At 54.0% G+C, this 26771-nt stretch overlaps 1 protein-coding gene across 4 annotated transcripts in view; it reads left to right on the forward strand.

Moving 5' to 3' along the window:
• NOS1 (nitric oxide synthase 1) overlaps nt 1-25084 on the forward strand; it is an 80233-nt gene extending 55149 nt beyond the window's left edge. For all 4 annotated transcript variants that reach the window (XM_064392132.1, XM_064392131.1, XM_064392130.1 and 1 more), the window contains exons 13-29: nt 1224-1309; nt 4037-4181; nt 4464-4568; nt 4924-4982; nt 7500-7616; nt 8157-8331; nt 9525-9663; nt 10340-10418; nt 10920-11113; nt 12018-12187; nt 12403-12613; nt 13993-14080; nt 14351-14472; nt 15182-15330; nt 16129-16323; nt 17025-17143; nt 18029-25084. In XM_064392132.1, the coding sequence (XP_064248202.1) occupies nt 1224-1309; nt 4037-4181; nt 4464-4568; nt 4924-4982; nt 7500-7616; nt 8157-8331; nt 9525-9663; nt 10340-10418; nt 10920-11113; nt 12018-12187; nt 12403-12613; nt 13993-14080; nt 14351-14472; nt 15182-15330; nt 16129-16323; nt 17025-17143; nt 18029-18044 (2169 nt within the window). In that variant the 3' untranslated portion in view covers nt 18045-25084. The remainder of the gene's footprint in view (nt 1-1223; nt 1310-4036; nt 4182-4463; nt 4569-4923; nt 4983-7499; nt 7617-8156; nt 8332-9524; nt 9664-10339; nt 10419-10919; nt 11114-12017; nt 12188-12402; nt 12614-13992; nt 14081-14350; nt 14473-15181; nt 15331-16128; nt 16324-17024; nt 17144-18028) is intronic.
• The last annotated feature ends 1687 nt before the right edge of the window (nt 25085-26771 follow it).

Consider the following 26771-nt stretch of genomic DNA (forward strand, 5'->3'; position numbering starts at 1 on the left):
ACCCCATATCCCATACCCCATATCCTATACCCTATATCCCATATCCCATATCCCATATCCCACACCCCACACCCCATCGCAGCCTGCGGGGTTGCGAGGATGGCTCCTGGATCCCATACCCCATATCCCATACCCTATACCCCATATCCCACATCCCATATATCCCATATCCCATATCCCATATCCCACATCCCATATATCCCATATCCCACACCCCACACCCCATCACAGCCTGCGGGGCTGCGAGGATGGCTCCTGTATCCCATACCCCATATCCCATACCCTATACCCCATATCCCATTTCCCACACCCCACACCCCACACCCATCCCAGCCTGCGGGGCTGCGAGGATGGCTCCTGGATCCCATATCCCATACCCCATATCCCATATCCCACACCCCACACCCATCCCAGCCTGCGGGGCTGCGAGGATGGCTCCTGTATCCCATACCCCATACCCCATATTCCATACCCCATACCCCACACCCCACACCCATCCCAGCCTGCGGGGCTGCGAGGATGGCTCCTGCCCCCAGGGGTCCCGCAGAGGCACAGGGCTCCAGCCCCGCAGGGATCACACTGGGCTGTTTGATCCCCAGGCCGTGAGGAAAAGCCCCGAGCAGACCCTGCCCCGTGTGCAGCCAGCCCTGCTCCGCTGCTTCCCACACAATGTGACCTTTAGCGAGAGCCCTTGAGGAGCAATCCCGAGCAGGAGCAGTCTGCTCACTCCTGTAAGCAGCGACCAGGCACCCCGGTGCTTCCTGGCTCTGACTGCAGCCTGCAAGGGCACGGAATGAGCTCTGTGTGCTCGCTGCTGCCTTCAGCTGCCTCCCCTTCCCAAAGGGCCTCTCAGGGAAAAAACCTGTGGCCAGAGCAGGGAAAGGATCTGTTTCCATCACCTCTCCCCTTCTGGCGTTGTCTTCTTTTTGGCTGTGGCCCTATTAACGCTCCTCTCGAGAGGTGACAGAGCAATTGGCCAGATGCTGCTACAAGCCAGGAGGGTTTATTAGATTGCAATTTTCCTGGGCATGTTCCATTGCCCAAAAAAAAAAACCCACAAGGCTCCAAGGATCAGGGACATAGAAAGGAGAAGGAGAGCTGTGCACTAGCAGCTATTCCTCCCTTTTCTGACTGGAAAAAATTAACTCTCAGTGCTGTGGATGCTGCATTTCTCCAAGCTCTGAGCACTCCCCACCCTCTGATCCTGCTTTTCCCTCTCCTAGCCGGACCCCTGGAACACCCACGTGTGGAAAGGGGTCAATGGGACACCCACCAAGAAGAGGGCCATTGGCTTTAAGAAGCTGGCAAAGTGAGTACCAGCAGGCTCTGGAAAGGCCTGGAAGGTTTGGGGCTGGTCCTGGGTTTAGGCACCCTGTGGGTGTGTGCATCACCCTACAAACGGGCTCTGAGCCTGGGCTTTGGGTCACTGAAGGCTTTACCTGCCAGGAGGGACATTTGGGGACACAGGCAGTCCTCTGAGCACCCCCTCAGACCACCAAAAGGGGTGTGACCAGGTGAACACCAGATCTTGGCTATTGTTTGTTCTCCCAAGCTGTTCATTCTCTGGTTAGGAGGTTTTGATGCTCAGGGATGGCTTTCCCAATTTTTGAGGGTGTTTTGACCATTTTTCCTTTCACTGGGGCAGGAAGATTCCCCCTCCCCCTTCAGGGCTGTGCTGGCACTAACGAGATCAAACTCCTGTCCATATTCCTCCTTTTCCCTACGTGAGGAGAACCTGCCCCCAGTGTGTGCCCAACCCTCCAAACACCTGCTTTGGAAGGAAGGGGGGAGAGGGGAAGGAGGGATCTCCCTGCAGGCAGCAGATGGATCAGGGCTGGGCTGAGATTTGCACTTCATGGTCAGTTGACCCCTGGCAAGGGGCCACCCCAGTCCCTGTTCCCTGCCAAGGCTCCTCAGCAGCAGAATGCAGGAATGGAGCTCAGTTTGGACCCTTTGGCTGATTCTGGCCCAAATTCCTCCCCCGGGGGCCATTGGCATGAGGAGCTGCTGGTTCTGTGGCAGCAGAGCCCTGGGCCAAGGCAGGAGCAGGCTGGGTGTGCCCTGGTGATGGCAGCCAGGCTGCCAGGTGGCCCTGGCTCCTGCTGCATCTCCCCACGCTTCACTTTCCCCAAATCCCTGCTATCAATTTGTTCCCACTCTTCAGCTGTCGCCTCCTGCGAGCTGCTCTCTGTGGTGCATCCATAAACAGGAGAGCAGCTGAGGAATGTGCTCCTGCAGCTGACACTGGGGCCGGGGGAAGAGCAGGAGGATTCATGGAGTTTGGAGAAAAAATGCTTTTATTGCTCCCCTCTGCCCCATTGAGGGATGGTTTTATAAAAATGTGAGCGTGGCAGGTCATTTAAAAGAAAATCTCCATTGTTCCTGGTGTAGGGAAAGGAATTGTTTTTGTAATTCACCATTAATCCTGTCTGGATCTGAGCTTATCAGCTGTAGAAGAGGCAGCCTGAGCCCAGAGCCTTGAGCATGATTTGGTGCCTGCTCAAATTCAAAAATCTGGCCAAATCTGAGCCTTCAGACCTGCAGTCCCTGGGGACAGGGGACATTGCCACCACGGGATGACAAAGGGCAGAACTTCCCTGAGGGTGGTGGTGCAGCAGCAAACAGAAATGTTCCTGAGGCTGACCTTGCCGTGGAGAGGAGCTGCCAGGGGCAAGCAGGATAAACCAGCCTGGAGGAGTTTCTGCCTCTTCTTTCCTCTTTTGTCCTCCCTAAATGATTCCCCAAAAGCAGAGTATTTCTGGGCAGGAGGGGCAGGGGGACACTGGACTCCTCCTGCCCAGTGTGAGCACTCCAGCTGCAGCCTCTGTTCCCCACAGCTCCTCTGAAGGGGCTGCAGGAGCCCTGCTGAACTCAGAAACCTGGGGCAAGGGCTGTCAAAGTGAATCAGGCAGCCCTTCCTCCTGCAGAGGCCACCGAGATGCTTTGTGCTCCCTCAGCCTCCCAAAAATCACCTTTCCCTGTTGCAACAGCAGCCTAGATCCAGACCTGATGGAATTCTGCCTTTCTGCTGGCCCCATTTAAAGGCTTGTGGTCCACTTAGGAAAAAAATGTTCAGCATGTAGGAAGAACATTGTTGATGTGATTATGAATGTCCCTAAAATGACAAGCCCACAACCCCTGCCCCCAGTGATGCCACAGACAAGGAATCAGCATTCCTGGTGCTGCATCACCTGGGCCAGGACTGGAGAGAGGCTGGGGACCCCCAGGGCCCCTCTGTGTGCCCTGGGCCAGTGGGGAAACCTGGAGGAAAAGCCCCCAGGCACTGCTGAGGAACGGGAAAGAGCCACAAGGATGGGATAAATGTGTGAGGTCTGGGTGTCACCAGAGTGCAAACCACAGGCACTGGGACAGCTGGGTGTGACCTCGGGGTCCCCAGGCTCTGTGTGGAGCAGGGCTGGGTTGGATTTAAGGGATGGAGGAGCTGCTGTTCTTCCTGTAGCTCCAGCTATGGTTGGTTCCCCTTTCCTTTCCTTTCCTTTCCTTTCCTTTCCTTTCCTTTCCTTTCCTTTCCTTTCCTTTCCTTTCCTTTCCTTTCCTTTCCTTTCCTTCCCTTCCCTTCCCTTCCCTTCCCTTCCCTTCCCTTCCCTTCCCTTCCCTTCCCTTCCCTTCCCTTCCCTTCCCTTCCCTTCCCTTCCCTTCCCTTCCCTTCCCTTCCCTTCCCTTCCCTTCCCTTCCCTTCCCTTCCCTTCCCTTCCCTTCCCTTCCCTTCCCTTTTTTATTTTTCCTGCCCTTGATTATTCTCCTGCTTCTGTGCCTTTGCAGAAATACCATCCCCACCCTGGTTTAGCATTTCCTCCTTCACCCCATCCAGGTATTTGAGCTCTGTTCAAGCTCCCCCATCTCCTCTTCCTCTCTGACAAGTTCAGCTCTTCCAAGGCTTCCCTGTTTGCCACGTGACAACCAAAAATTGATGCTACAGCTTCGTAAGGCTGTTCATTTAATAAGGAATAAAAAGGTCTAGAGGCACGGGTCAGGACCAAGCTCTGACTGGGATTTATTTATTCCTGCTTCCCAGGGCTGTGAAGTTCTCAGCCAAGCTGATGGGCCAAGCCATGGCCAAGAGGGTCAAGGCCACCATCCTGTACGCCACGGAAACGGGGAAGTCCCAGGTCTATGCAAAAACCCTCTGTGAGATCTTCAAACACGCCTTCGATGCCAAGGTATTGCACCAGCTCCTGACACACAGTGGGTGTGAAATCCTGGTGTGAAAACAGCTGCCAGGGGCCTTCAGGGTGTGCCCCTGTGGGTCTGGGGTGGAGCAAATCCTGATTTCCTGCAGTGATTGCAGCTGTGGCCCTGGGGTGGCAGCCCCAGGGCTGCCCTGTCCCTCCAGGCTGCTGTTCCCACCCTCCCCGTGCAGAGGTGTCAGCAGGGACGTGCTGTCCCCAGCCCCAGCCAGCCCAGGAGGCTCCCAGCTCTCTGTGACCTCTCTGTGCCCCCAGGTGATGTCCATGGACGAGTACGACGTGGTGCACCTGGAGCACGAGACCATGGTCCTGGTGGTCACCAGCACCTTCGGCAACGGGGACCCGCCTGAGAACGGAGAGGTAGGACAGCAGGGGACAGCAGGGGACAGCAGGGGACAGGGCCAGGAACGTCCTCGTTTGGCTCAGACTGAGCTGGAAGGATCCAAAACAGGTCCAGGTGCTGTAGCTGCCCGCAGCCTGCTCTGGAGCAGGGACATCTCCTGGTTCCCTGCCGTGACACAGCCACTGCGCCGTGGTTCAGTTTGTCCTGTGTGACCACCAGCAGTGTCACACAGAAGGTGACAGTCCCCTGGCTGTGACCCTGACAGCTGGGAGCAGCGAGCAGGGAGCAGAGCCACGGCCCAGGCTGTGCTCAGGGCTTGGTTTCCTGCAAAACCTGGCAAAACTGATGGCCTTTTTTGTTCTTTCTCTGTAGAAATTCGGCTGTGCATTAATGGAGATGAAGAATCCCAACTCCAACCTGGAGGAGAGGAAGTAAGAGCACTCCAAGCCCTTCCCCTCCCACTCCAAGCCTGTCCCCTCCCAGTCCAAACCCCAGCATGCAGGACAGGTTCCCTGCCTTCCTCCTCTCACAGGGGAGTGCGAAATCCTCGGGCAGGTCTCACATTTGCAAATATCCAGGAATGGGACCTGCCTGGAGACCCAGGAAATGGAGAGACTGGAGCTCCCAGGGAGGACAAAAGCACAGACTCAGGGGTGCCTGTGGATCCCAGCTTGTAATTCCCTGGGGTGACACTTTAAAGCTTCTCTCTTCATCTTGAAGAGGCAGGAATCTGTGAAAAAAAACAAATTAAAATAGGAATTTCCCCAAAATCATAGATTCTGAGTGCCAGGGCCTGTCCAGGAGGCACCAAAATAGTAAGAGTTGGAGGTAGGAGGGAGTTCCCAGCCTTGCAGATGTAGGTGGGGGAGGGCGGGAGAACCAGATTTAGCTCCATGCATGGTGTGAAAAGATTTCTAGGGAAAATTAGAGCTGTGATAATCCTGTGATGTTTGTAACCATTACCTTGGAGACAGAATCGGGGATTGTAGAAAATCCCCCTTCAGGGGAGGATGAGCTTTGTGCAGAACCCAGGGGGGGAAGGAAGGGAGGGCAGTGACAATGATCGTTTGGGGTCTCCTCTTATTTTAGCTGTGAAGAATAAAATATTTCCCTGAACTGGGTCACTGCTGTGCCCTGGATTGTCTCCTGAGCTGACAACTGGCACAGGGCTGCTCCTTAATTCAGGAGGGATCCAGGGCAGTTCCAGCCCCTGACTCAGGGCAGTGTCACCTGTGGGGACAAACACACAGGGACCAGGCTGTGGCTCTCCAGAGCTGGCCCTGCTGAGCAGCCAGGGCAGCTGAGGGATCCCTGCAGCTGAAAACCCACCAGGCTCCTCATGGCCTCGTGCCCCAATGGGGACAGTGACAGAGCTGCCCTGGAGGGGTTGGCATGGAGAAGGGGCATTCCACACGTGGTTCTCACCCCAAGGATCTTCTCCTCGGCTGCAGAGGTGCTGTCCATGGCTGGTCAGGCAGATCTGAGGAGGTTAAAAGCCCCTGAGCTCGGTGCTTGCTGTCCCAGACACCTCCAGGTGTGATTTAAGGGCTGGTAGGAGTTTCTAAGAGCCAGGCAGGGACACCCTGCACTGCCCCAGGCTGCTCCAAGCCCCCTCCAGCCTGGCCCTGGACACTTCCAGGGACCCACAGCTTCTCTTTTTGGGATTGCCCCAAACCATATCCAGGACTTGCTAACATCAAGCACACAAAAAACCTTTTGCAATGAGAAAAGGAGACGTGGAGGAGGCTGTGGGGGGAGAGGGACAGTGTCAGCCTGGTGAAAGACACCCGGAGAGAGCAGCTCCTGTCCATGCAGCCCATGGAGTCCCAGCTCCCCAGGGAATGCTGAGACCCCTCAGGGCAGGGTGGCCTCTCAGTGTGACAGTGTCACAGGAGCCTGTCAGGGCTCTCTGCCCACAGCCCTGAGGCTGTGCTGAGCTTGGTACTTGGCTCCTGAGCAAGGGTTTCCCAAGGGTTTCCCAAAGCATTCCTAAGCCATTCCTATTCCAAGCCTGCTGTTCAAGTGCAGCCCATCCATCCCACACTTCTCATTCCAGCTGCTGTCCCAGCCTTGGGCCAGCACCCACCTGGGCAATGTGGGCTTTGTGTCCCTCTGATCCAGAGGGTTCTGCTGCTCTGAACAGAGCCTGGATTGCAGAAAATCCCTCACACTGCAGGATGAGCTTGGGGCACCTCGGAAGCCGGGGAGGGAGGCCATGGCCAGGGCCAGCACGGTGGAGGAGCAGAAAAGCGTGGAGGATGGGGAGAGGGAGTGGCTGAGGGGCAGAGGTGGCACTGGGGCCCTGTGACCCGGCTGTCACTGGCTCGGGCCGTGCTCTCCCGTGCCATGCCATGCCGTGCCATGCCGGCTGCAGGAGCTGTGCCATGACTCATGCACGCAGCACTGCTCACTGCTCTGCCTGTAAATTTAGAAACTCTTGTGAGGAGCAATTTTGGGAGATGGCTCAATTCAGAAATACTTCTGCTGTTGTCAGATTTTATTTTTTTTTCCTCTGCTCCCCTTCCCCCTCCTCACCCCTTCTTCTCTCACTCCATGGGTTTTTTTTAATTTCCCACTTCCTATGAATGAAACAACCTCAGAATATCTCTTCAGACACACACCCGACCTTGTGTGCTGCCAGGGAAGGGCAGGGAAAGCCAAAGGTCCTGGCAGCTCTGGTCATTGTGGTGGCCAGCACCTGGGCCAGCACAGTGGCAGGTGACAAGGACCTGGGTTCAGGGTCAGCATTCCTGCTCCAGCTGGGGCGTGCAGAGGGGCTGCTATGGCTTTACCCCCGGAGGGAGCACATCCCTCTGCTCTTCCCACTCTGCCTGCTTGTGGAATTGTGAGCCCTGAGCTCTGCTCTGGTGCCCCCCTGTGAGCCCAGAGCCAGGTGAGAGGCACGCGGGTGCCCCCAGAGTGACGCTGGGTGCTGTGGCTGTTCACAGGAGCTACAAGGTGCGCTTCAACAGCGTCTCCTCCTACTCGGACGCACGGAAATCCTCCACTGATGGCCCTGACTCCAGGGACAACTTCGAGAGCACGGGGCCCCTGGCAAACGTCAGGTAAAGGGACAGGGCAGGAGCTGGTGCTGCACAGAGCCACCTCAGCCTGAGGGGTTTTGGCGATGTGCAGACCCCTCCTGGCTGCTGGGCTGGTGCTGGGCCAGCTGTGCTCTGGTAAGAGCTCCTTGCTTCTGTAATGTTTCTATGAGACCTGAAATAATTCAGATCAATAGCTGCGATTTTTAAAACATAATAGCTGTATCTGGATGAAGCTTTTGAACTTGACCTATCATTTGCTGACTTGCTACCCAGACATGTGGTCTCCAGTGCAGCACAAACTGCAAATTTACACCACAGCCACGCATCAACTGAATTCTAAGAATAAATTGTTCATATAGTAAGTGATAACAGCTGCATTGTGGTGAGTCACCCCACTGCACACTGGGGTTGAAAACTGCTCATCACCTCATGTGTGTGAGACAGTTGTGAGCCCTACATTTAGGGACCACATTAGTAAAGTCTGGTATCTTCTGGTGGGGTTAACTTCCCACTCAGGGTCCCTCCCGGCTGAGCAGCCACAGCTGAGCCATCTTTGCACAGGTTCTCCGTGTTTGGGCTGGGCTCCAGGGCTTACCCCCACTTCTGCGCCTTCGCCCGCGCCGTGGACACGCTGCTGGAGGAGCTGGGGGGAGAGAGGATCCTCCGCATGGGAGAAGGGGACGAGCTCTGTGGCCAGGAGGAATCCTTCAGGACCTGGGCCAAGAAGGTCTTCAAGGTAACCTGGGGCTGCAGGGAGGAGCAGGGAGGAGAAGGACAGAGGTTGGAGCTGGATCTCCCTGCTGGATTTGGAGCGCCTCCTTCATCCCTGCTCTGCCCAGAGCCATTGCTTGTCTGCACTTGGGATGTAGAGCAAGGGTTTGAAGGGTGGGCAGGGCCCTGGCGAAGATTTTCCATGCTAAAACTAAAGGTATTTATATTCCCTTAGAAAGGGCGATGTCTAGGATTGGGAAGAAGAATTAAGGGATGTGGAGGGGCCATCCCAACACTGCATTTCAGGGATTTCCTGATTCCCTCCTGCCATGCATGGTGTAACTGGGACACTCCAGCACTGCCCCAGCCCACAGTAAAGAGGGTGGAGCTGATGCTCTGGTTTGTGCTGACCACCCAAAGGTCAGCAACGTGTTGAATTCCTGCATCATCCCAGATATCTGGGAAGGAGAGCCCCACAAGCCATGCCTGTGGCCACTGGTACAGCCCCACCCTGCTGGGGGCTCCTTTTCCGTGTGAGTTTGTGGTATTTTTGGGGTCCCCCACAAAGGTGAGGAAAATTATAAATCTGACTCCATGTTCTTAGAAGGATTATATATTATATTATACTATATTATATTATATTATATTATATTATATTATATTATATTATATTATATTATATTATATTATATTATATTATATTATATTATATCATATTATATATATTATATTTATTATATTATATTATATTATATTATATTATATTATATTACATTATATTACATTATATTATATTATATTATATTATATTATATTATATTATATTATATGCTATACTAAAACTGTACTAAACTACGCTAAAGAATAGAGAAAGGATACATACAGAAAGCTAGAAAGATACTAATGAAAAACTGACTCTCTCCTCAGAGAGTCCAACACAGCTGGCTGTAATTGGCCAATAAGTAAAAGGAATTCACATGCAACCAATGAAACAATCACCTGCTGGATAAACAATGTCCAAACCACATTCCAAAGCAGCAAAACACAGGAGAAGCAAATCAGATAATTATTGTTTTCATTTTTCTCTGAGGCTTCTCAGCTTCCCAGGAGGGAAATCCTGGGCAAGGGGTTTTTCCAGAGGATATGACAGTGGCATGGGCTGGGCTGAGGGGGTCAGCTGGGCTCGGGAGGTGCCTGAGGGCCTGGTGTGTGCTGCAGGCAGCGTGTGACGTGTTCTGCGTGGGGGACGACGTCAACATCGAGAAAGCCAACAACTCCCTGATCAGCAACGACCGCAGCTGGAAGAGGAGCAAGTTCCGCCTGACCTACGTGGCTGAGGCCCCCGAGCTCACACAAGGTACAGGCCTGGAGGGCTCTGCCTCCGGGCACAGGGACAAGGCAGGCGAAGGGGCCAGACCCTGCTTTTGGGTTAATTTAACAGAATTTCTGTTAAATTCCCAGCGTTTCCGCCCTGCCTTTCCTCATCCCACGCCCAAGGAGCAGGCCCGGGCCTCTCTGGCCGGTCCTGTCTGTGTCTGTAACAGAGATGTTTGGACACTATCTGCTCTCCCTCCTCCTGACCCCGTTTTTTGAAGAGAGGAGCTGGAAAATTGGGATCTTTCCAGCCTTGTTTTGTCCAGTGCTGCTCCGTGGAGCGTTGTGGAGCAAAGGCAGGTCCGGCCCATGGCCACCTGGCCCCTCAGCAGGGCTCCTGCAGCTCCTGCAGCACCGCCTCAGCTCTGCCCAGAGCCAGGCGCTCTCCTGCCAGCCAGGCAGCAAGAGGAGCTGTGGGCAATGTGAGGGAACTGCCCTGAGTGCCACAGGGGTGGTTTTGGAGTCCTCCTCTGTCACTAACAAAACGTGCTGTCACTAACAAACGTGGGTCACCCCTGGGGTTTCTGGTCCCTGGGCTCGCAGGAGGGAGGTCAAACCCCTGTGGTCAGCCCTGGTCTGAGGGGCTGAACCCACAGTGATCCTACAGAAGCCTTGGCCATGCTCTGCTGAATCCCTTCCCTGACTCTTTTCCTCCTCAGGACTGTACAGCATCCACAAAAAACGTGTCTATGCAGCCCGGCTCCTCACACGCCAGAACCTGCAGAGCCCCAAGTCCAGGTAGGAGATGCTGCTGTCCCAGGAGCTGAACCCACACCTGGGGCACCCAGAACAGTGCTACAAACAGCCCTTGAGCTCTGGATGTCCGTGGAATCCACCTTTGTGCAGGCCATGAGTCAGCCTGGAAGGCAGTGGAGGGTGTTCCTGGCCTCCAAGCACGGTGGAATTCCTGCAGGTCCCTCCCTCAGCCCACGGCATGGGGAGCTGGCTGGAGGGGCAGCAAAGGAAGGATAAAATTGCTGAGCAAGAGGTTCAATTGTTTTTCCCCTTTTAAAAAGTCCCTGAGGGTGAGTCAGGGCATGGTGCCATGTCCCTTCTCCCTGCCGTGACCTTGGTGACATGGCCACCACAGCCTGGACATGCCACCACCCCTGCCCAGCTCACCAGCAGCTCCAGGGCTCAGCCACTCCCTGAAGGATCTTTAGGGGCTTTCCCAAAGTTGGCGATTTTGGGGAAGGCTCCCCCAAACCACTTTTTCCTGCTCTCCTCCTTCCCCCGCAGCCGCCTGACGATTTTCCTGCGCCTGCACACCAACGGGCACCAGGAGCTGCAGTACCAGCCCGGGGACCACCTGGGCGTCTTCCCGGGCAACCACGAGGACTTGGTCAATGCCCTCATCGACAGGCTTGAGGATGCCCCTCCGACCAACCAGCTGGTGAAGGTGGAGCTGCTGGAGGAGAGGAGCACGGCTCTAGGTAACCAGGGAGCACTGGTGGCCTCTCTCCTCCTTTCCCTGAAGTTCTTGTAGTTCCTCAGGAAGGGAAAAATTATTTCCATCTCCCTGCTGTGTTTGTGTGGATTGGGATCACTTCCTTCATCCCTGCTCTGCCCACAGCCATTGCTTGTCTGCACTTGGGGTGTGGAGCAAGGGTTTGAAGGGTGGGCAGGGCCCAGAGGAAGATTTTCCATGGAAAAGCTAAAGGTGTTTATATTCCCTTAGAAAGGGCAAGGTCTAGGACTGGGAAGAAGAATTAAGGGATGTGGAGGGGCCATCCCAACACTGTATTTCAGGGATTTCCTGATACCCTCCTGCCATGCATGGTGTAACTGGAGATGGAAAACCCTAATCCAGTGTCTCAGGGGAAGAAAGCCAGGATTTGCCCACCTTGGTGTAGGAATGTGCCTCCTGTTGACAGAGGGGCAGAACTATCTTTTGTCCCCCTAAAAAAGAAATAAGCCCAGAAGTTTCTCTCCTTTATCAGGTAAAAAGGCATCTCATAGGCCTAAGAGACTTCACCTCAAACTTAAGGATAGCTAATTGGATAAAAGCCAAAAAGTCCCACCTAAACAATTTACTAGAAAAAGAAGTGAACAAAGAAACTAATCACTTTTATGAGGTGTTTTACCAAGAGCAAGAACCTCTTGCAACCACATCCATTTTTATGTTTGTTATTTTGCCTTTTATTAAACCTTTTTGTTTCCAACAGTGCAACAAAAGCCATCCTGCTAATTTTATGCCCACAAAAGTAGCTGAACTATCTTAAGTGTGTTATAGACCTCCAAAAGCTTATGAGAAGACCTAGCTTGAAAAAGCACATAAAACACCTTGGCCCTGCTGCTGAGCTGATCCCAGGCTTGTGCTGGATTCCCTCCTGGCAGGTGTCATCAGTAACTGGACAGACGAGAACCGTGTCCCACCCTGCACCATCTTCCAGGCCTTCAAGTACTACCTGGACATCACCACCCCTCCCACCCCGCTGCTGCTGCAGCAGTTCGCTCTGCTGGCCACCAATGACAAGGAGAAGAAACGTCTGCAGGTCCTCAGCAAGGTAAAGAGCCCAAGCCCCAGGTTCTGCAAGGGCCTGGGGGCAATCACAGCCCAGCCAGGGGACTTCCATCCCTCACTGTGCTTAGGCTGTCTCCACCCCTGAGCAGGGCTCAGGGGGCCTTCACTGCCAGCCACTCCAGCTTTGCCATGGACCTCCTGGGCTATCACCTGGAAAAGGTGGATCCTGCAGCTCTCTCCTCCCTCCCTCTTTCCCAGGGCTTGCAGGAGTACGAGGAGTGGAAGTGGTCCAAGAACCCCACGATCGTGGAGGTGCTGGAGGAGTTCCCCTCGGTGCAGATGCCCTCCACGCTGCTGCTCACCCAGCTGCCCCTCCTGCAGCCTCGCTACTACTCCATCAGCTCGTCCCCAGAGATGTACCCAGGAGAGGTGCACCTCACCGTGGCTGTGGTGTCCTACCGCACCCGAGGTACCGCCGCGGGGCTGGGCTCTGGGGGAAGCAGAGGAACCACACCACATCTCTGGCAGGGTGATGTTCCTTTAAAGCCTTTCTGCCTGCTGCAAATTCCCCCAAACCACAGCACTGCTGTCCCATGTCATGGAGAGTGGCAGTGACACAGAGGTGACACTTCTGGGGCAGTGTCTTGGTTTAAAAGCCAGGTGTCTGCTAAGGAAGGCAGGAGCCTCCCTTGAAATGGAAAATGCAAACCCCCTCCCTCTGAATTATTATAATTTTGAATTTAAGGGACTCTCAGGCAAAGATATGGGAATAGGAATAACAGTTCCTTACTAGGAAAATTTAAAATGCAATACTACAGAAAAGCAATAGTAAAAAAAAAAAAAAAAAAAACAAACAAAAAAAACAACACTGCCAAAGTCAGAGCAGGAGCTGAGCCCTGTGGGTCAGGGTGCTGGCACAGCCCCATCCCATGGGGGCTCAGCCCTCCTGCAGTGCCAGCTGTGCTTCTGCTGGAGCAGGGATCCTGCACAAGGGGGGAGTTTTCCTCTGCAGCTCCAGGGCTGCTGGAGATGGGCCTGCTCTCCCTCTGGGAATGCAGGGCAGGAGAAAGCTGCTCCTCTGGGAATGCAGTGGGCAAAGGCTGCTGGGCTGTTCCAGGCTCAGATTGGATCCAGGTAGGAATGCTTGGCTCCTGCCCTGGGCAGAGCATCTCCCCATGGGATGCTGGAATTTGATCAGCCCTGCAGGGACACTCAGTGGCCATGGACAGCAGAGATCTCCTGGAGGGAGGATTGGCTGTGGGAGAGATAAAGAAACCTGCCCCATGAACAGCAGAGAACTGCCCCAGCTCTGACAGATGGCAGTAGAACACACACCCCAGATAAATCTTTTAGCCTGAGACAGGCTAAAAGGCAGGTCCATAACCCAAGCTCCATGTAGGATTCTGTTTGCCTACCCCAAAATCTATATTCTCAGTAGCCAAACTTGTGTAGCAGTGACCCTGGTGTGTCCAAGCATGGTCATGGTGTGGATGGACACAGCCCTGGCGTTCTGCAAGACAGAGGGAGGACAGTGGAGCTGCCATGGAGGGTTTGTGTTTGGGGGCATCACGATGCTGCTCCTGCCATAAACATCCAAAGGAGAGCTGGGTGCTCCCTAAGGATTGTGGAGGTCCAGCTATGCCAGGTCAGGGTCCTGGGTAGCTCCACAGAGGGATCCAAGTGCCAAACTCTGCCAAGTTTGTGGAGAATGGATGCTGAGATATGACATGTTTCAGGGAGGTGTTCATCGAGGATGTAACAGGGAGGGTTTTAGGAAAAAAAACCAGAGTTGTTGGGTGATGTGCCACGTACAGACCTCCTTCCCTTCCTCCCTCCCTCCCTTCCCAGATGGAGAGGGACCAATCCACCATGGAGTGTGCTCCTCATGGCTCAGTCGGATCCAGACAGATGAAGTGGTGCCCTGCTTTGTACGAGGGTGAGTAACCCACACAAGACCAGGTCTGAGGAAGACTGGGTGAGACCTCTCACAGGATGAGCTCTCTGCCCTCCATTGTTGTCATAGTGGGAGAAAACAGAGCTGGGTTTGTGAGAAAATGGTTCCCATTTGAGAGAAATTCTATACAAAAATGTCACATCCTGTGATTTCACCTCATTTTGTGCCCCTCATTCTCTGGGAGCTGTCTCAGCTGGCTGTGGGCAGAGGGAACTCCCTGCTGGTGTTTAACTGGAGCTTTGGTGTGTGCAGTGCCCCCGGGTTCCACCTGCCCCAGGACCCCCAGGTGCCCTGCATCCTCATCGGCCCCGGCACCGGCATCGCCCCTTTCCGCAGCTTCTGGCAGCAGCGGCTCTTCGACATCCAGCACAAAGGTGGGGCCATCCTCTTCCTCACCCCACAGATTGTGGGTGGGGCTGTCCCCTGTTTCACCTCACACAGATTTGGGTGGGGCCATCCTGTTTCCCCACCTCACACAGATTTTGGGTGGGGCCATCCTCTTCTTCACCTCACGCAGATTTGGGTGGGGGCATCCTTCCTCACCTAACATATTTTGGGTAGGGCTGTCCCCTGTTTCACCTCACACAGATTTTGGGTGGGGCCATCCTTCCTCACCTCACACAGATTTGGGTGGGGCCATCCTCTTCCTCACCACACACAGATTTTAGGTGAGGCCGTCCTCTTCCTCACTTCACAGATTTTGGGTATGGCTGTCTTCTTCTTCACCTCACACACATTTTGGGTGGGGCCATCCTTCCTCACCTCACACACATTTTGGGTAGGGCTGTCTTCTTCCTCACCTCACACACATTTTGGGTGGGGCCATCCTTCCTCACCTCACACACATTTTGGGTAGGGCTGTCTTCTTCCTCACCTCACACACATTTTGGGTGGGGCCATCCTTCCTCACTTCACACACATTTTGGGAACCCTGGGTCGGGGTGTCGGGGTGTGGGTCCCACCCTGCCAGGGGTGTCCCAGCAGATCTGCTGGCAGTCTGGAGGGAGGTGGCTGGTGGGAATGGGAGGTGGCTCGTGGGACCTGGTGTCCCTGGGCTGAGTGCTGTCCCCACGCTGTCCCCAGGGCTGAAGCCATGTCCCATGGTGCTGGTGTTTGGCTGCCGGCAGTCCAGGATTGACCACATCTACAAGGAGGAGACGCTCTTTGCCAAAAGCCAGGGTGTCTTCAGAGAGCTGTACACGGCCTATTCCCGGGAACCCGACAAACCAAAGGTGGGCACAGCCCAGGAATGCTCCCTGTGCCCACGGGGAGCCACCAGGGCTGGTTCCCTGGCCAGTGGTGGCTCACCCCTGGGGCACAGAAATGTGCAGGACTGTCCCTTCCCTGTGGGCACCGTTCCCAGGGCGTGTCCCCATCCCAATGCCAGCTGGATGTGTGCCCAGGCTGGTCATGCAGCTGTCCAGGTGGGAGAGGAGAAGGGGAAAGGAGAATGGGAAAGGGGAAAGAGGAAAGAGAATGGGAAAGGAAAGGAGAATGGGAGAGGAGAGGAGAGGAGAGGAGAGGAGAGGAGAGGAGAGGAGAGGAGAGGAGAGGAGAGGAGAGGAGAGGAGAGGAGAGGAGAGGAGAGGAGAGGAGAGGAGAGGAGAGGAGAGGAGAGGAGAGGAGAGGAGAGGAGAGGAGAGGAGAGGAGAGGAGAGGAGATGAGAGGAGAGGAGAGGAGAGGAGAGGAGAGGAGAGGAGAGGAGAGGAGAGGAGAGGAGAGGAGAGGAGAGGAGAGGAGAGGAGAGGAAAAAATAAAATATGTCACCCAGTGGGGTGGCCCAGAGCCAGTGCAAATACCTGCTTCAAATTCCCACTGGGACTGGACAGGCCTGGCAATGGAAGAGATGGTGCATGTGTGCCCATGCAAGAGCAGAAGGTTGCTTTGCTACTGTCCCCAACTCTTTTTTTTGTCACTGTGGGTGCTGCAAGGCAGAGCTGTGTGCCCCAAAGAGGGGTCACCCCTCAGTGCTGCCCCCAGGGCAGGACAAACCCGAGATAATCCCAGCTCCCTCCTCCTCACCCCTCAGAAATACGTGCAGGACGTGCTACAGGAGCAGCTGGCCCAGACCGTGTTCAAAGCACTGAAGGAGCAGGGAGGCCACATCTACGTCTGCGGGGATGTCACCATGGCCGGGGACGTCCTCAAGGCCGTGCAGCTCATCGTGAGGCAGCAGGGCCAGCTGTCAGCAGAGGAGGCAGGAGCCTTCCTCAGCAAGCTGCGGGTGAGCCGTGTCCGCAGCGTGCCACTGCCGCCACTCCTGCCACGGGCACTGCACCTGCTGCCTGCCCCCTGTGCCCAGGGAGGGGAGGGAGGGGACATTCCAAAGGTTTCTGTGTGCAGGGAGGTCACCTGGCTCCTCTGGGGAGCAGGCTGAGCACCGGTGCCAGCGCTGTTGGGCACCCCTGGCAGGGCTTGTTCGTCATCCATCAGAAAATGGATTTATCAGGGCATTTTGTGGGTCCCCACTGCAAATCTGCCTGTGTGCCCCGTGCCAGACACAGATGATGAAGCTGAAGCCTAAATGAGCTCAGTTTGGGACACAGACCCGTGGATGGGTGCTGGAACAGCTCTGCTTCTCCCCAGGAGGATAGCTCAGCATGATTCCCCTCCTGAAGCATGTCCCCACCTCCATCCAGTCCCCATCCAAAGGAGCCTAGAGCCTCTGGCTGTCCACAGACTGCCCTTGGGCTGCTGTGCCCCTGCCAGCCAGGAATGTCCAGCAGCTGAGGGGGTCTGGTGCCCAGAACAGCCGCACTGTGCCCAGGGTGTGACCTTGGGAAGGTCACTGCACCCTCTGTCCCCTTGTGACAGAGCCCAGACCCTCTCCCATGCTTCTGCTGCCTCCCCACCATGCAGGATTTTGCTGGGGCCGACCCCAAGCATTCACAAATCCCCTTTTTCCCTCTGCCACCTCCCTCCCAGGATGACAGCCGGTACCACGAGGATATTTTTGGAGTCACCCTGCGCACGTACGAGGTGACAAACCGCCTTAGATCCGAGTCCATCGCGTTCATCGAGGAGAGCAAAAAAGACACGGATGAGTGAGTCAACACTTTGTTTTAACCCCTGCAGCCACCTCGTGGGCTGGGGGATGGGGAAGGCTGGGAAAGGATGGGGAAGGAAGCTTTGGCTTTTGTGCACACCTTGAAGCACAGGCTGAGGAAGGCACTGATTTTTGCCCTGGAAGCCTGGCAGTGCCTCTGGAATAGCTGTCACCTCTCTAGGATAAATCCCCCCAGCTTCCCAATTTATTGCACTGATGTGCTCAGACCTGACAATCTCATCCAAAGGAAAATGGTCCTGCCTGCTGCCTGCTTCCAGGCTGGCAAAACCCACAGGTAGGGGTGGCTCTCCCCAGCTGCAGGGGAGCCTGGCTGGCTCCAGGTGTTCAGCTCTCCATGCCCCTTCAGGAAAGATCCAGAGATTTTTCTCCTGGTTGTTGCAAAAACAACCAGAAGTGGAGAAAAAAAAAAAAAAAAAAGAAAAAAAAAAAATCTTGACATTTGCCGTGTTTGTTTCTGCTCTACCAAGTCCTGCCATTTGCTCAGCTTGGTCGTGGTGGGATTTTCCCTGGCTGAGCAGAAGGATTATTTAGGATAAAGGCTGGGCAGCTGCATGGATCGTGCTCCTTGTGCTGGCCCTTTGTAGCTTGGGGTGAAACCCTTTCCCTGTGTAGTGCCTGGAGTGGGTTTCCCCACTTCCCTGAGGTTTGGCAGGAATTTTTCTCCAAGGAATCACATACTCTGGGGTCTGGACTCCATGACAGTGCCTCAGTTTCCCTTCTTGGATAGGGATAAATGTCACTTCCTGCCCCCTCACCCAGCTCTGTAAACCCCTGCCCACAACACGGAAAGGCCAGGTGGGGACGATCCCGGTGCTCCTCACTGCTCCCTCTAAGGCCAGCCTTTCTCCTCTTTCCCTTGCAGGGTTTTCTGCTCCTAACTGGACCCTTTGCCCCCAGGGGATGCCAAACCAGTCCCAGCACCTGCTGCCCCCTCCAGCTGGAGGGCACTGGGTTTTGTATTTCACGGACACGCTGGCTCCTTTCCCAGGGGAACTGCCCATGGAAAGCGCTCTGTCTCTCGTCCTGTTCTTGTGTCCTGATGATGATGATGATGATGACTTTTATTTCCTTTCCTTCCTCCTTCTCTTGCTCTTGTCCTGTGGCCATTTCTTTTCACTTCCTTCCCTTTTCCTGGATTTCCCCACTGGAGTTTGATGGCTTTATAACCTGCAGTGGCTCTTTTCAGAATTCCACACTTCCCCTCCTTCCCGTGAGGGCATTTTGCAGCTGCATGAAATCACCACCTTTGTGATCATTTTTGGGAGTTCCTGGGGGTGAGCAGAGGTGGCAGGGGCTGGGCAATGGCGAGGTCTTGTTGCTTGCCCAGAGCTGGGGGTTGTTCCTGCCAGGCTCCCTCTTTCCCCAGCTTGGGGCTTGGCTGAATCCTTGTGTTTCCATGGCTTTCCTCTGGATTTGGACAAACCTGGGCACATGACCGAGGCTGGGGGCAGATGATGTGCAATTCCCTTGAATTTTATTCATCCCAAGCAGCCTGGGTACAGCTGTGTGGTTTTTGATCTGATTTATGTGTCACGATTGCTCCTAAACGGGCCCTGCTTTGTCTCTCTTCTCTCTTCTCCTGCTCTCTTTTCCTGCTCCCTCTGAGCCTCTCCTTTTGCTCACTCCCAACTTTTGCTGGCATGGAAATTCTCCCACAAGCTCTGAGCACACAGGCTGTTGTGCAAGCCAAGGAAAAGCTCCTGGCAGTGACTTCTCCAGGGGGTTTTCCAGGGAATATTTGATCTGCAGCCACGCTGGCTGCACCCAGAGCTTTGCACACCCTGATCCCTCTCCCAGGTGAGCCTGGAAAGACACGAGGATGGGACAGCAGCAGCTCCCAGCTGCCAGAGGGAGCAAAGGCAGCACTTGGAGGGGGATGGAGGCTCCAGGTCTTTGGCAAGGATGTGGCAACAGAGGAATCATGAAATCCCAGAGCCAGCAGCTCTTAGCACGTCTCATGAGAACTTCTGGGAGAGTAGACCCAGCCCTTTTCACGTTTTAGGGAGCAGAAAGTGCCACCGTGGAGCCACCTGCCTGCCAAGAGAGATGTGTGTGGCATTTTGGGGGTGAGGCAGGCCCCTCTGTGCCACCTGCCAGTGGCACGAGCTGTCTCAGCCAGGACAGCTCCTGTGAGAAGGGAGGTGAGATCAGCTGCAAAGGTGCTGGGCTCTGACACGCTCACACCTCAGCCCTGCTGCAAGAACCTGGCCCCAAAAGCAATTTAACACAACCACAGAAAGGTTGGAGGAAACAGAAAGCCTCTAACAGAGAAAAGCTGTCTGCAAGGGAAAGCAAACACGACCTTGTGTGTCCTTCCTCCTGCTGCACCCTGAAGAGTCACAGAACATTCTGAACTGAAGGGACCCACAAGGATCCAGCCCAGCTCCTGAGTGAATCCCCATCCAGGGACTGGACCTCAGCGTTTCTGGCACCAGGCTCTGCCCAGCTGAGCCCAGCCCAGGTTTGTCCTCCCTCACTGCCACCACAAGGACAGCAGGACGTGGCTGCAGCTCTTGCTGGGGGCAGGGATGCAGGGTTGGCATCTTGAGGTGGCAGCTGCTGCTCCTCCCCTCCTGCCCAGCTGTGCATGGATATCCTGGATGGAGCCGTGCTCCTGGACTGCTGACAGCACAGGGACTGCCCAGGAGCTTTCACAGGCCTCAGATCACCTGCCCTGAGCTAAAGGCAGCACAGAAAGAGCTGCAGGAGCTCTGCTGATCTCCCAGCCATGCAACAAGCCCCACTGTCCCAGGCTGTGCTGTTATTGCCACCCTCAGCCAGGATCTCCTGCCCTCTCCTGCCTCGTCTCCATGGGCTGTGACACCTTCTGCAACTTCGACCCCCTGAACCCCTGAAGCATCTCCAGCCCAAAATCCAGGAGCAAAAGGGCTCCAGCCACCGGGAGAATTTGAGATCCAGGTCTGCTGGTGCCAGCCGAGCATCCAACACGGGATAAAACGAATAAATGCTGCCACGGTGTGGCCAGAGCTGAGCTGGCAGGGCTGGGACACGCGGCCAGCTGTGTGGCACTGCCTCGGCACTGGGTGACCTGGAGGGGAAAGCTGGAGAGCTCGGAGGAAAGGACAGCCCACCCCAGTCCCAGGGCGGACCGTGGCATGGGGGAGCTGCACCCCTTGGCTTGGGATGTGTGAGTTTGGGAGGGGTCTGGGAGAAAACCCCCTGGCTCCAGAGCTGGGAACTTGCAGCAAGCTTGGCCTTGACCCCCATCCTGTGGCTGCAGAAACCAAGCTAAAATCAGAAAGAAAGTCGGAAAGAAAATCAGACTCATCCTCTTCTTCTGGGAAATTCTGGCTCCTGAATTGTGCTCTGGTCCTCCTTCAGAAGAAGGGAAGATGCAACCTGATGAGGAGGAGGAGGAGATAATGCATAAAAAACCATCTCTTTGTCCTGTTCCTAGCTCCCGCCGTGGTGCTGGCAAGGTTTCCCCCCTGTGCTGCCTCCTGCCTGCCCTGCTGTACCCTCTCCCACCTGCAGCCCATGCCTGAGCTGGATTATCTTACTTTTTGTGCATCCCAAAGCTCATCTCCTGCATCTCCCTTGCCAGGGGAGCCAGCAGGGCAGCACAGCCCTCCTGCCATGGGACTGCAGAGGGTCTGGGCCAGCAGAGCTCAGCAAACACCTGAGCTTGAGCCCTGCCCTTGGAGGGGAAATGCTGCTTTAAGGCTCCTTGCCTGGACCCGGAGCAGAAATCCCCTCCCTGCCATGAAGGTCCATGAGGTTAAAGCCCCCCAGGGCTCCGAGCTGCCTCTGCTCCCGCTGGCTCCTCACCAGCTGCACCACTGGGAATTTTGATTCACTCTTTGCTGTTGAGTCAGTCTCCGACGTCTGAACTGCTCCCCTTCATCCCCTGCACCTGCAGGGGCTTCGCACTCCCCTCGAGCTCCATTTTCTCCCATAGCAACAGGGGAAAGAAACTTGTGGATGTGCTTTATTATTCCTGAATGTGGCTCTTCCAGCCTGGCCCCTGCTCGTCTCCCTGGGGCCTTTCTGATGTGCAGGTGAAGCCACAAAATCTCTGCTATGAACACAGAGGGAGGTGGTCTGCCCCACCTGAGATGCTCCAGGGGTCACACACACGGGGCTTGTGCCTCTGGGGCACTCAGGTGACAAATCTGTCCCCTCTGGGTGCCTGCTGCCCACCCTTCCTGTGCTGGACCGATGCACCCAGCCTGGCCAGCGTCCCAGTTGCTCTCCTGAGGATCTCCACCACCACCACCACCCCAGTCTGGAGCAGCTCTGCTCCTTTTTGCTCTCCAGGTGTTAAAGAGACTCTTCTCTCAACAGGAGGTTTGGTTTTCAAGACACTACAAAGTGGGGTTTTTTGCAAAGATTTCACTTCCTAGTTCTTTCAAGTGTCCACAAAGAGTCATTAATGGATTTGAAAAGCCAGGGGGAAAGGTTTTGTGTTTTCCCACCCTGCTGTGTCCACCAGCAGGGAAAATCCATTCAGTGCACGGGTATCCAGTGCTGTTGGTGATTTCCGAGGTTCCATCTCCTGGGAAGGGCTGCCTGGGAGTTTGTTGTTCTTCTGTTTATGAGAGACAACGGCAAAACAATGAGACATCAACAAAACAATGAGACAACAGCAAAACAATGAGACAGGGGCAAAACAATGAGACATCTGCCACCAGGAGTGGCCTCACAGAGCTGTCACCTCCACGTCGTGGCCTGAGCTTGTTGCTCAAGAGGAACTGAGCCAAGCTGGCCAGAGAATGGGATCTGGCTCCGGGCTGTCCCTGTCCCCTCTGTGCCTGTGTGTCCCCAGGGGGAGCAGGGGCTGTGTGCACAGCCTGAGCACGGGGATCTGAGGGATCTGAGGTGTCTGTCCTGGCCAGCAGTCCTGCAGCTGTGTCCTGGCCAGGAGCCACCCTCTGCAGGGAGAACGTGGGCACAGAGGGGACAGTGCCCCGTGTCCAGCCTGTGGCTGCTGCTTCCCTGTCAGTGTGTGATTCCTCTGCCCCATCCTGGCTGTTCCCCCTGCAGATCCCTCCCGTGGCAGCCCTGCCTGCCCAGCTGGAGCTGCAGGGGACAGGGACCCACAGTGCCTTGTGCTGGGAAGGGAGCACGGCACTGCTCCTGCCTCGGGCTCCTTCTGGGACAACTGGGAGCAAACCCAGTCCTGTGCCCCCGAGCTGGGGCTTCCCAGGGGGATGGAGATGAGGGGAGGTGACAGTGTGGGTGCAGACTGGGGCTGGGAACTCCCCCCCACCCTGGAGACCCCGCTCAGGTCACACTGGGGGAGAGGTCGTGTTTGGGCTCACAGCCTCCTGGACCTGCACCAAGCCCAAGCCAAAGCTGCTGCCTCCTGACCTCTGAGTGCTGAAGCCATTCCATTGCCCCCTGAGGGTTCCCACCATTTTTTTGGAAGGATGATTTTATGCTCAAAACTCGATTCTGTTCCTGCTTTCACCAGGGACTCGTTCTCAGCTTCAGAACTGCTCTGATAACTCTGCAATTGGGTTGACAGTTCCAGAGGGGAGCAGAGTCCCTTCCCAGAACAGATGGAGACACATTTGCAGGACCATTCAACTTTGCTGTAACTCCCTGTTTGTTATAACAATTCCTTCTGCTGTAACAGGGAGAGCAAAATTTGGCCAGTGCTCTTGAAAAACCTGTAATCCTGAACTTGGATAAAATTAGCCTGGAATCCAAGTCCTCCCAGATCCAAAATGCCTTCCACACCTGCTGGCTTCAGTGGCACTGGGGATTTTGGCAGCTTGCACAGCAGCAGCAGCAATTTCAGAATATTTTTACGTGTGTCAATCTGCGCTTGCACGTGCCTGCAATGCATGGCTCCAGCAATCCCTGGGAAATCTGCCCCTTCCCAGGAAAATCCCAGCTCCAGCTTCTTCCATGTGGCCATGTGTGCTCAGCAGGGAGCCAGGGGAGAGGGAGAAAGCTGCTGCTTTAAAGCACTCGGTTCCAGAGGTGAAACAGAATTTAGGAGAGGTGAAAATCAGCTTGGTTTAGCCCAGGGAAACTCGTGGCATATCCAAGCATTGCCATGCAGATCCACCTTTTTTTTAATTTTCCTGCTGGGAAAATGAAGCAGACTGGCAATTCCTGGCCTCCACCCCTGCAGATGTTTGGCTGTGATGGAAATTTGAGCCCTGGAATCACAGGAATAAAACCCCGAGAGGTTGTGAGCTCAGAGCTGGGCAGTGGCAGCACCTCACTGCCAGGGCTGCTGCTCTCCTGCCTCACTCATCCACGTCCTCCCTGGCCAGGTTTTGGGGAGGGAGGAGGGAGGAAGCGCCTCAAAGTGAGCAAATCAAACCCGTGAGGCCCTGAGAATCCCTGGTTTATCAGGAGCCTTCAGGCTGAAGTTTTGCAGCTATTCCTCATTGCTGTGGTGAGGAGTTGGGCAAGACTCTTGTACCCAAAGCTTTCAGAGCTGTCCTGGAGCTGTGGAAAAGCAAGAACTGGGATGCAGGGCAGCTGTCTGCAGGGCTGGTGCAGAATTCTGGGAGGGAAAAACACCAGACAAAGTATTTTCCTTCCAGGGGCATGCTTAATACCTGGAAAATTAAAAGGCTAAATACTGGAAAAGTTGGTCTAAGAGAGGAGCTAATTCAGGGCTTCTTTTGGCTGCTTTGTTTTCATGGGTTGGTTTTGGGGTGGGGAAAGCAAACAGAGAGCAAACAGCCAGTGTATCAAATTTGGATTAAATCAAACTTTTTGTTCCTACAATAACTGCTGACGGAGATTTTTAAAATTTATCAAGGGCAACAAAACAGCCTTAATTAACTGAGACATTAATGCTCCTCGCTTCTGAGCCTGCTTTTTTGTTCTCCTCTCTGTGTGACCGTGGCATGGAATCCTGTCTTAACAAAAGCCACTTCCCAGCAGCCCAGAGGATGCTCAGGAACAGGAGATGGGGTTGGAGAATCTCCCTGCGAGTGAGATTCAGTGCAAAATCCCTGCTTTGATAAAACCCTCCAATAAAGGCAAATCCCCACAATTCCCAAGGTTGAATTCCCATGCTCGGCTGCCTTGAAATGCCTTTAAAAACCCCGGGCTGTGTGTGCTTTGTGAGCAGTGTGCAGCTTTTGCAGAGTGCACACGCCGTTCCCCAGGCAGAGGATGAGCAGAGCACGATGACTTTCAGCCAGGACTCGTCGCTTTTTCGATTGCACAGAGTCAAAAACACCACTTCTGCCAGCTGCCTGGGGAATTTGATATTCAGTGCCAATTAATTTTTGTAATAGGAGCAGGGATTTATCCCCTCGGCTCCCCCAGGCACCTTCAGTCTCAGACTCAAAGGTTGGGTTGGAGTTTTTCATTTTCCAGTGGCCTTTTCCTGAAGAGCAGCGGTGAGGACGGGGAGTGGGCTGGGGAAGGTGGCAGCTTTGGGGCAGGGAACTCCCAAATTTTCCATTGCAGACCCTTCAGATGTGGGTAAATCCTGCTGGGCTGGGTGGGGCTCCAGGCCCTGGCTGCTCCCTGCTCCCCTCACACCTCACGTCACTGTGCCTTCATCCGCTCGAGGAAATTATGCCAAGATTTGAGCCTGGCACTCTCACCTTGCATCCCATCCCCCAGCTGTGTGCGGGGCAGGGGAGCTCCTTTTGTAGCTGCTTTCTGTGTGATCCCAGGGCAGGTTTGTGCTGAGGCCGCAGGGGTGGGGTGACCCGAGCTGTGTGTGATCCTCCCAGTGCTTTAAGCAGCCAGAAACGTGGTTCTTCCCCTACCTCCGAGCTCTCGATGCTGCTAAAATCTCTGCCATTCGTCCCCCGTGCTCCAGCCCCTCTCTCAGACTGGCTCTGGCTCTGTTTGCAAGATATCCACGTTGTTCTGAAGCATGCACCTCTCTCTGTATAGTCCCAATCTTCTGATTTTATGGAATACTTATGCCTGTTTGCATTACGGTCAAAATAAAAAAGCGAACTAAAAGCTGGCGGTTCTTCTGTCCTCTCTGGGTTTTTAACACCAGAAGGTGCTCCAGGTCTCTGTGGCGCCTTGGCCTCGCTCTGCTCTGCCACCTGTAATGCCAGGGTGCCACAAATAGCAGTGACAGTCAGCAGCACCCGCTCACCTGCCAGACACAGGCAGTGCCCGAGAGGCGCCTGAGTCACAGCACTCCGTGTGAAAAACACCTTCACTCTCCTGGGAACAGCCAAAAGGTCAGTGAAGGACAGCAGGGGACAAGGACCACAGAGCAAAGGGTATCAGGGCCAGGTGCATCCTGGCACTCAGCCAAGAGCACCTCTGCTATTTTGGAAAAACCCTTTTTATCCCATTTCTATTGCATCAGCCTGTTGCATGTTCATGGTCCCTCATGCATAGTAAACTTTTCCCAAACTAGTTTATATGTTCCAAGAACTGTTTAGCCTGGCTCCTCCTTAGAGCATGCACGTTCCTGGGTTGTGGTTTTAGTCCATTTTTATCTCCTCCAGTTTTTGGGCCTTGTTCCACACTGCCCTCAGACTGTGGGTGCTGATAATTGCAATGTCAATAGCAGGGTGCTCAGTCTGTGTGCACTGGCTGTTATCCCATCCCAGCAGGCACTTTAACACAAGCACACTGGTACCAGCTATTTCACTGAGCTTAATTAACACCAGGAACAAAAACTTTATAACAAAGTCACTTTAACACCACACGTACAAAATCCATTTTAATATTTGCAAAAAGCCAATGTTATAATGTGTGTCTGTAACACAGAGATCCTGCCGTTCATCCCGTGTCCTTGGGGGAAATGTCACAGGCTGGCTGTGTGCAATCCAGGGCGAGTTCTGGAGCCTTGGGAACACAGCAAAAGCAGCCCAGGCTGGAGCTGGGAGGCCTGGAAATGAGAAAGAAATGAAATGAGAAAGAAACGAGAAAGAAATGAAATGAGAAAGAAATGAGAAAGAAATGAAATGAGAAAGAAACGAGAAAACGGCCAGGGCAATGAGGCAGAAACATGGACATGGCTTTTCCCATGGGAAAATGATTTTCCCATGTAAGGGAAAAGGGAGATTATTAAAAAAGAGATTTTTTACATGGGCAGGGAGGAGTTATTCAAAAAGAGATTTTTTACATGGGCAGGGAGGAGTTATTAAAAAAGAGATTTTTTACATGGGCAGTGAGGAGTTTCCCACTGCCACAGGGCAGGGTTAGGTGGGACAGCAGGAAGGAATTGCTCCCTGGGAGGGTGGGCAGGCCCCGGCACAGGATATTGATATCATTGATCCACTTCAGGTATTTCTGCTATTGATGAGGACCCCTCTGTGCACCCTTTTAGGTACTGATGTAAAGTTAGAACCTCAGCCACTGAGAATTTTAGATTTTCTGTGCTGGCAGACACTGACCCTCAAAAGAACTCTGCATTTGACCCGAGGCCGTGAGAAAGGATTCCAAAATGGAATGGTAAAACCAAGATTATGGGTGTGGAGTTTGAATAGAAGTGTGTAATATCACATGGTGGAAAACTTAAGAATTTAAAGTTTTAGAATATAGTAACATATAAAAAATATATATTTAATTAAAATAATCATATTAATTTAATATATTGTATATTATATCTATATAATTTATATAATAATATCTATTATATATAATAGATATATAATAGATATCATTTTATATCTATATCTATCTATATA

The sequence above is a fragment of the Passer domesticus genome, chromosome 17, assembly GCF_036417665.1.
Source record: "Passer domesticus isolate bPasDom1 chromosome 17, bPasDom1.hap1, whole genome shotgun sequence".
Classification (NCBI taxonomy): domain Eukaryota; kingdom Metazoa; phylum Chordata; class Aves; order Passeriformes; family Passeridae; genus Passer; species Passer domesticus.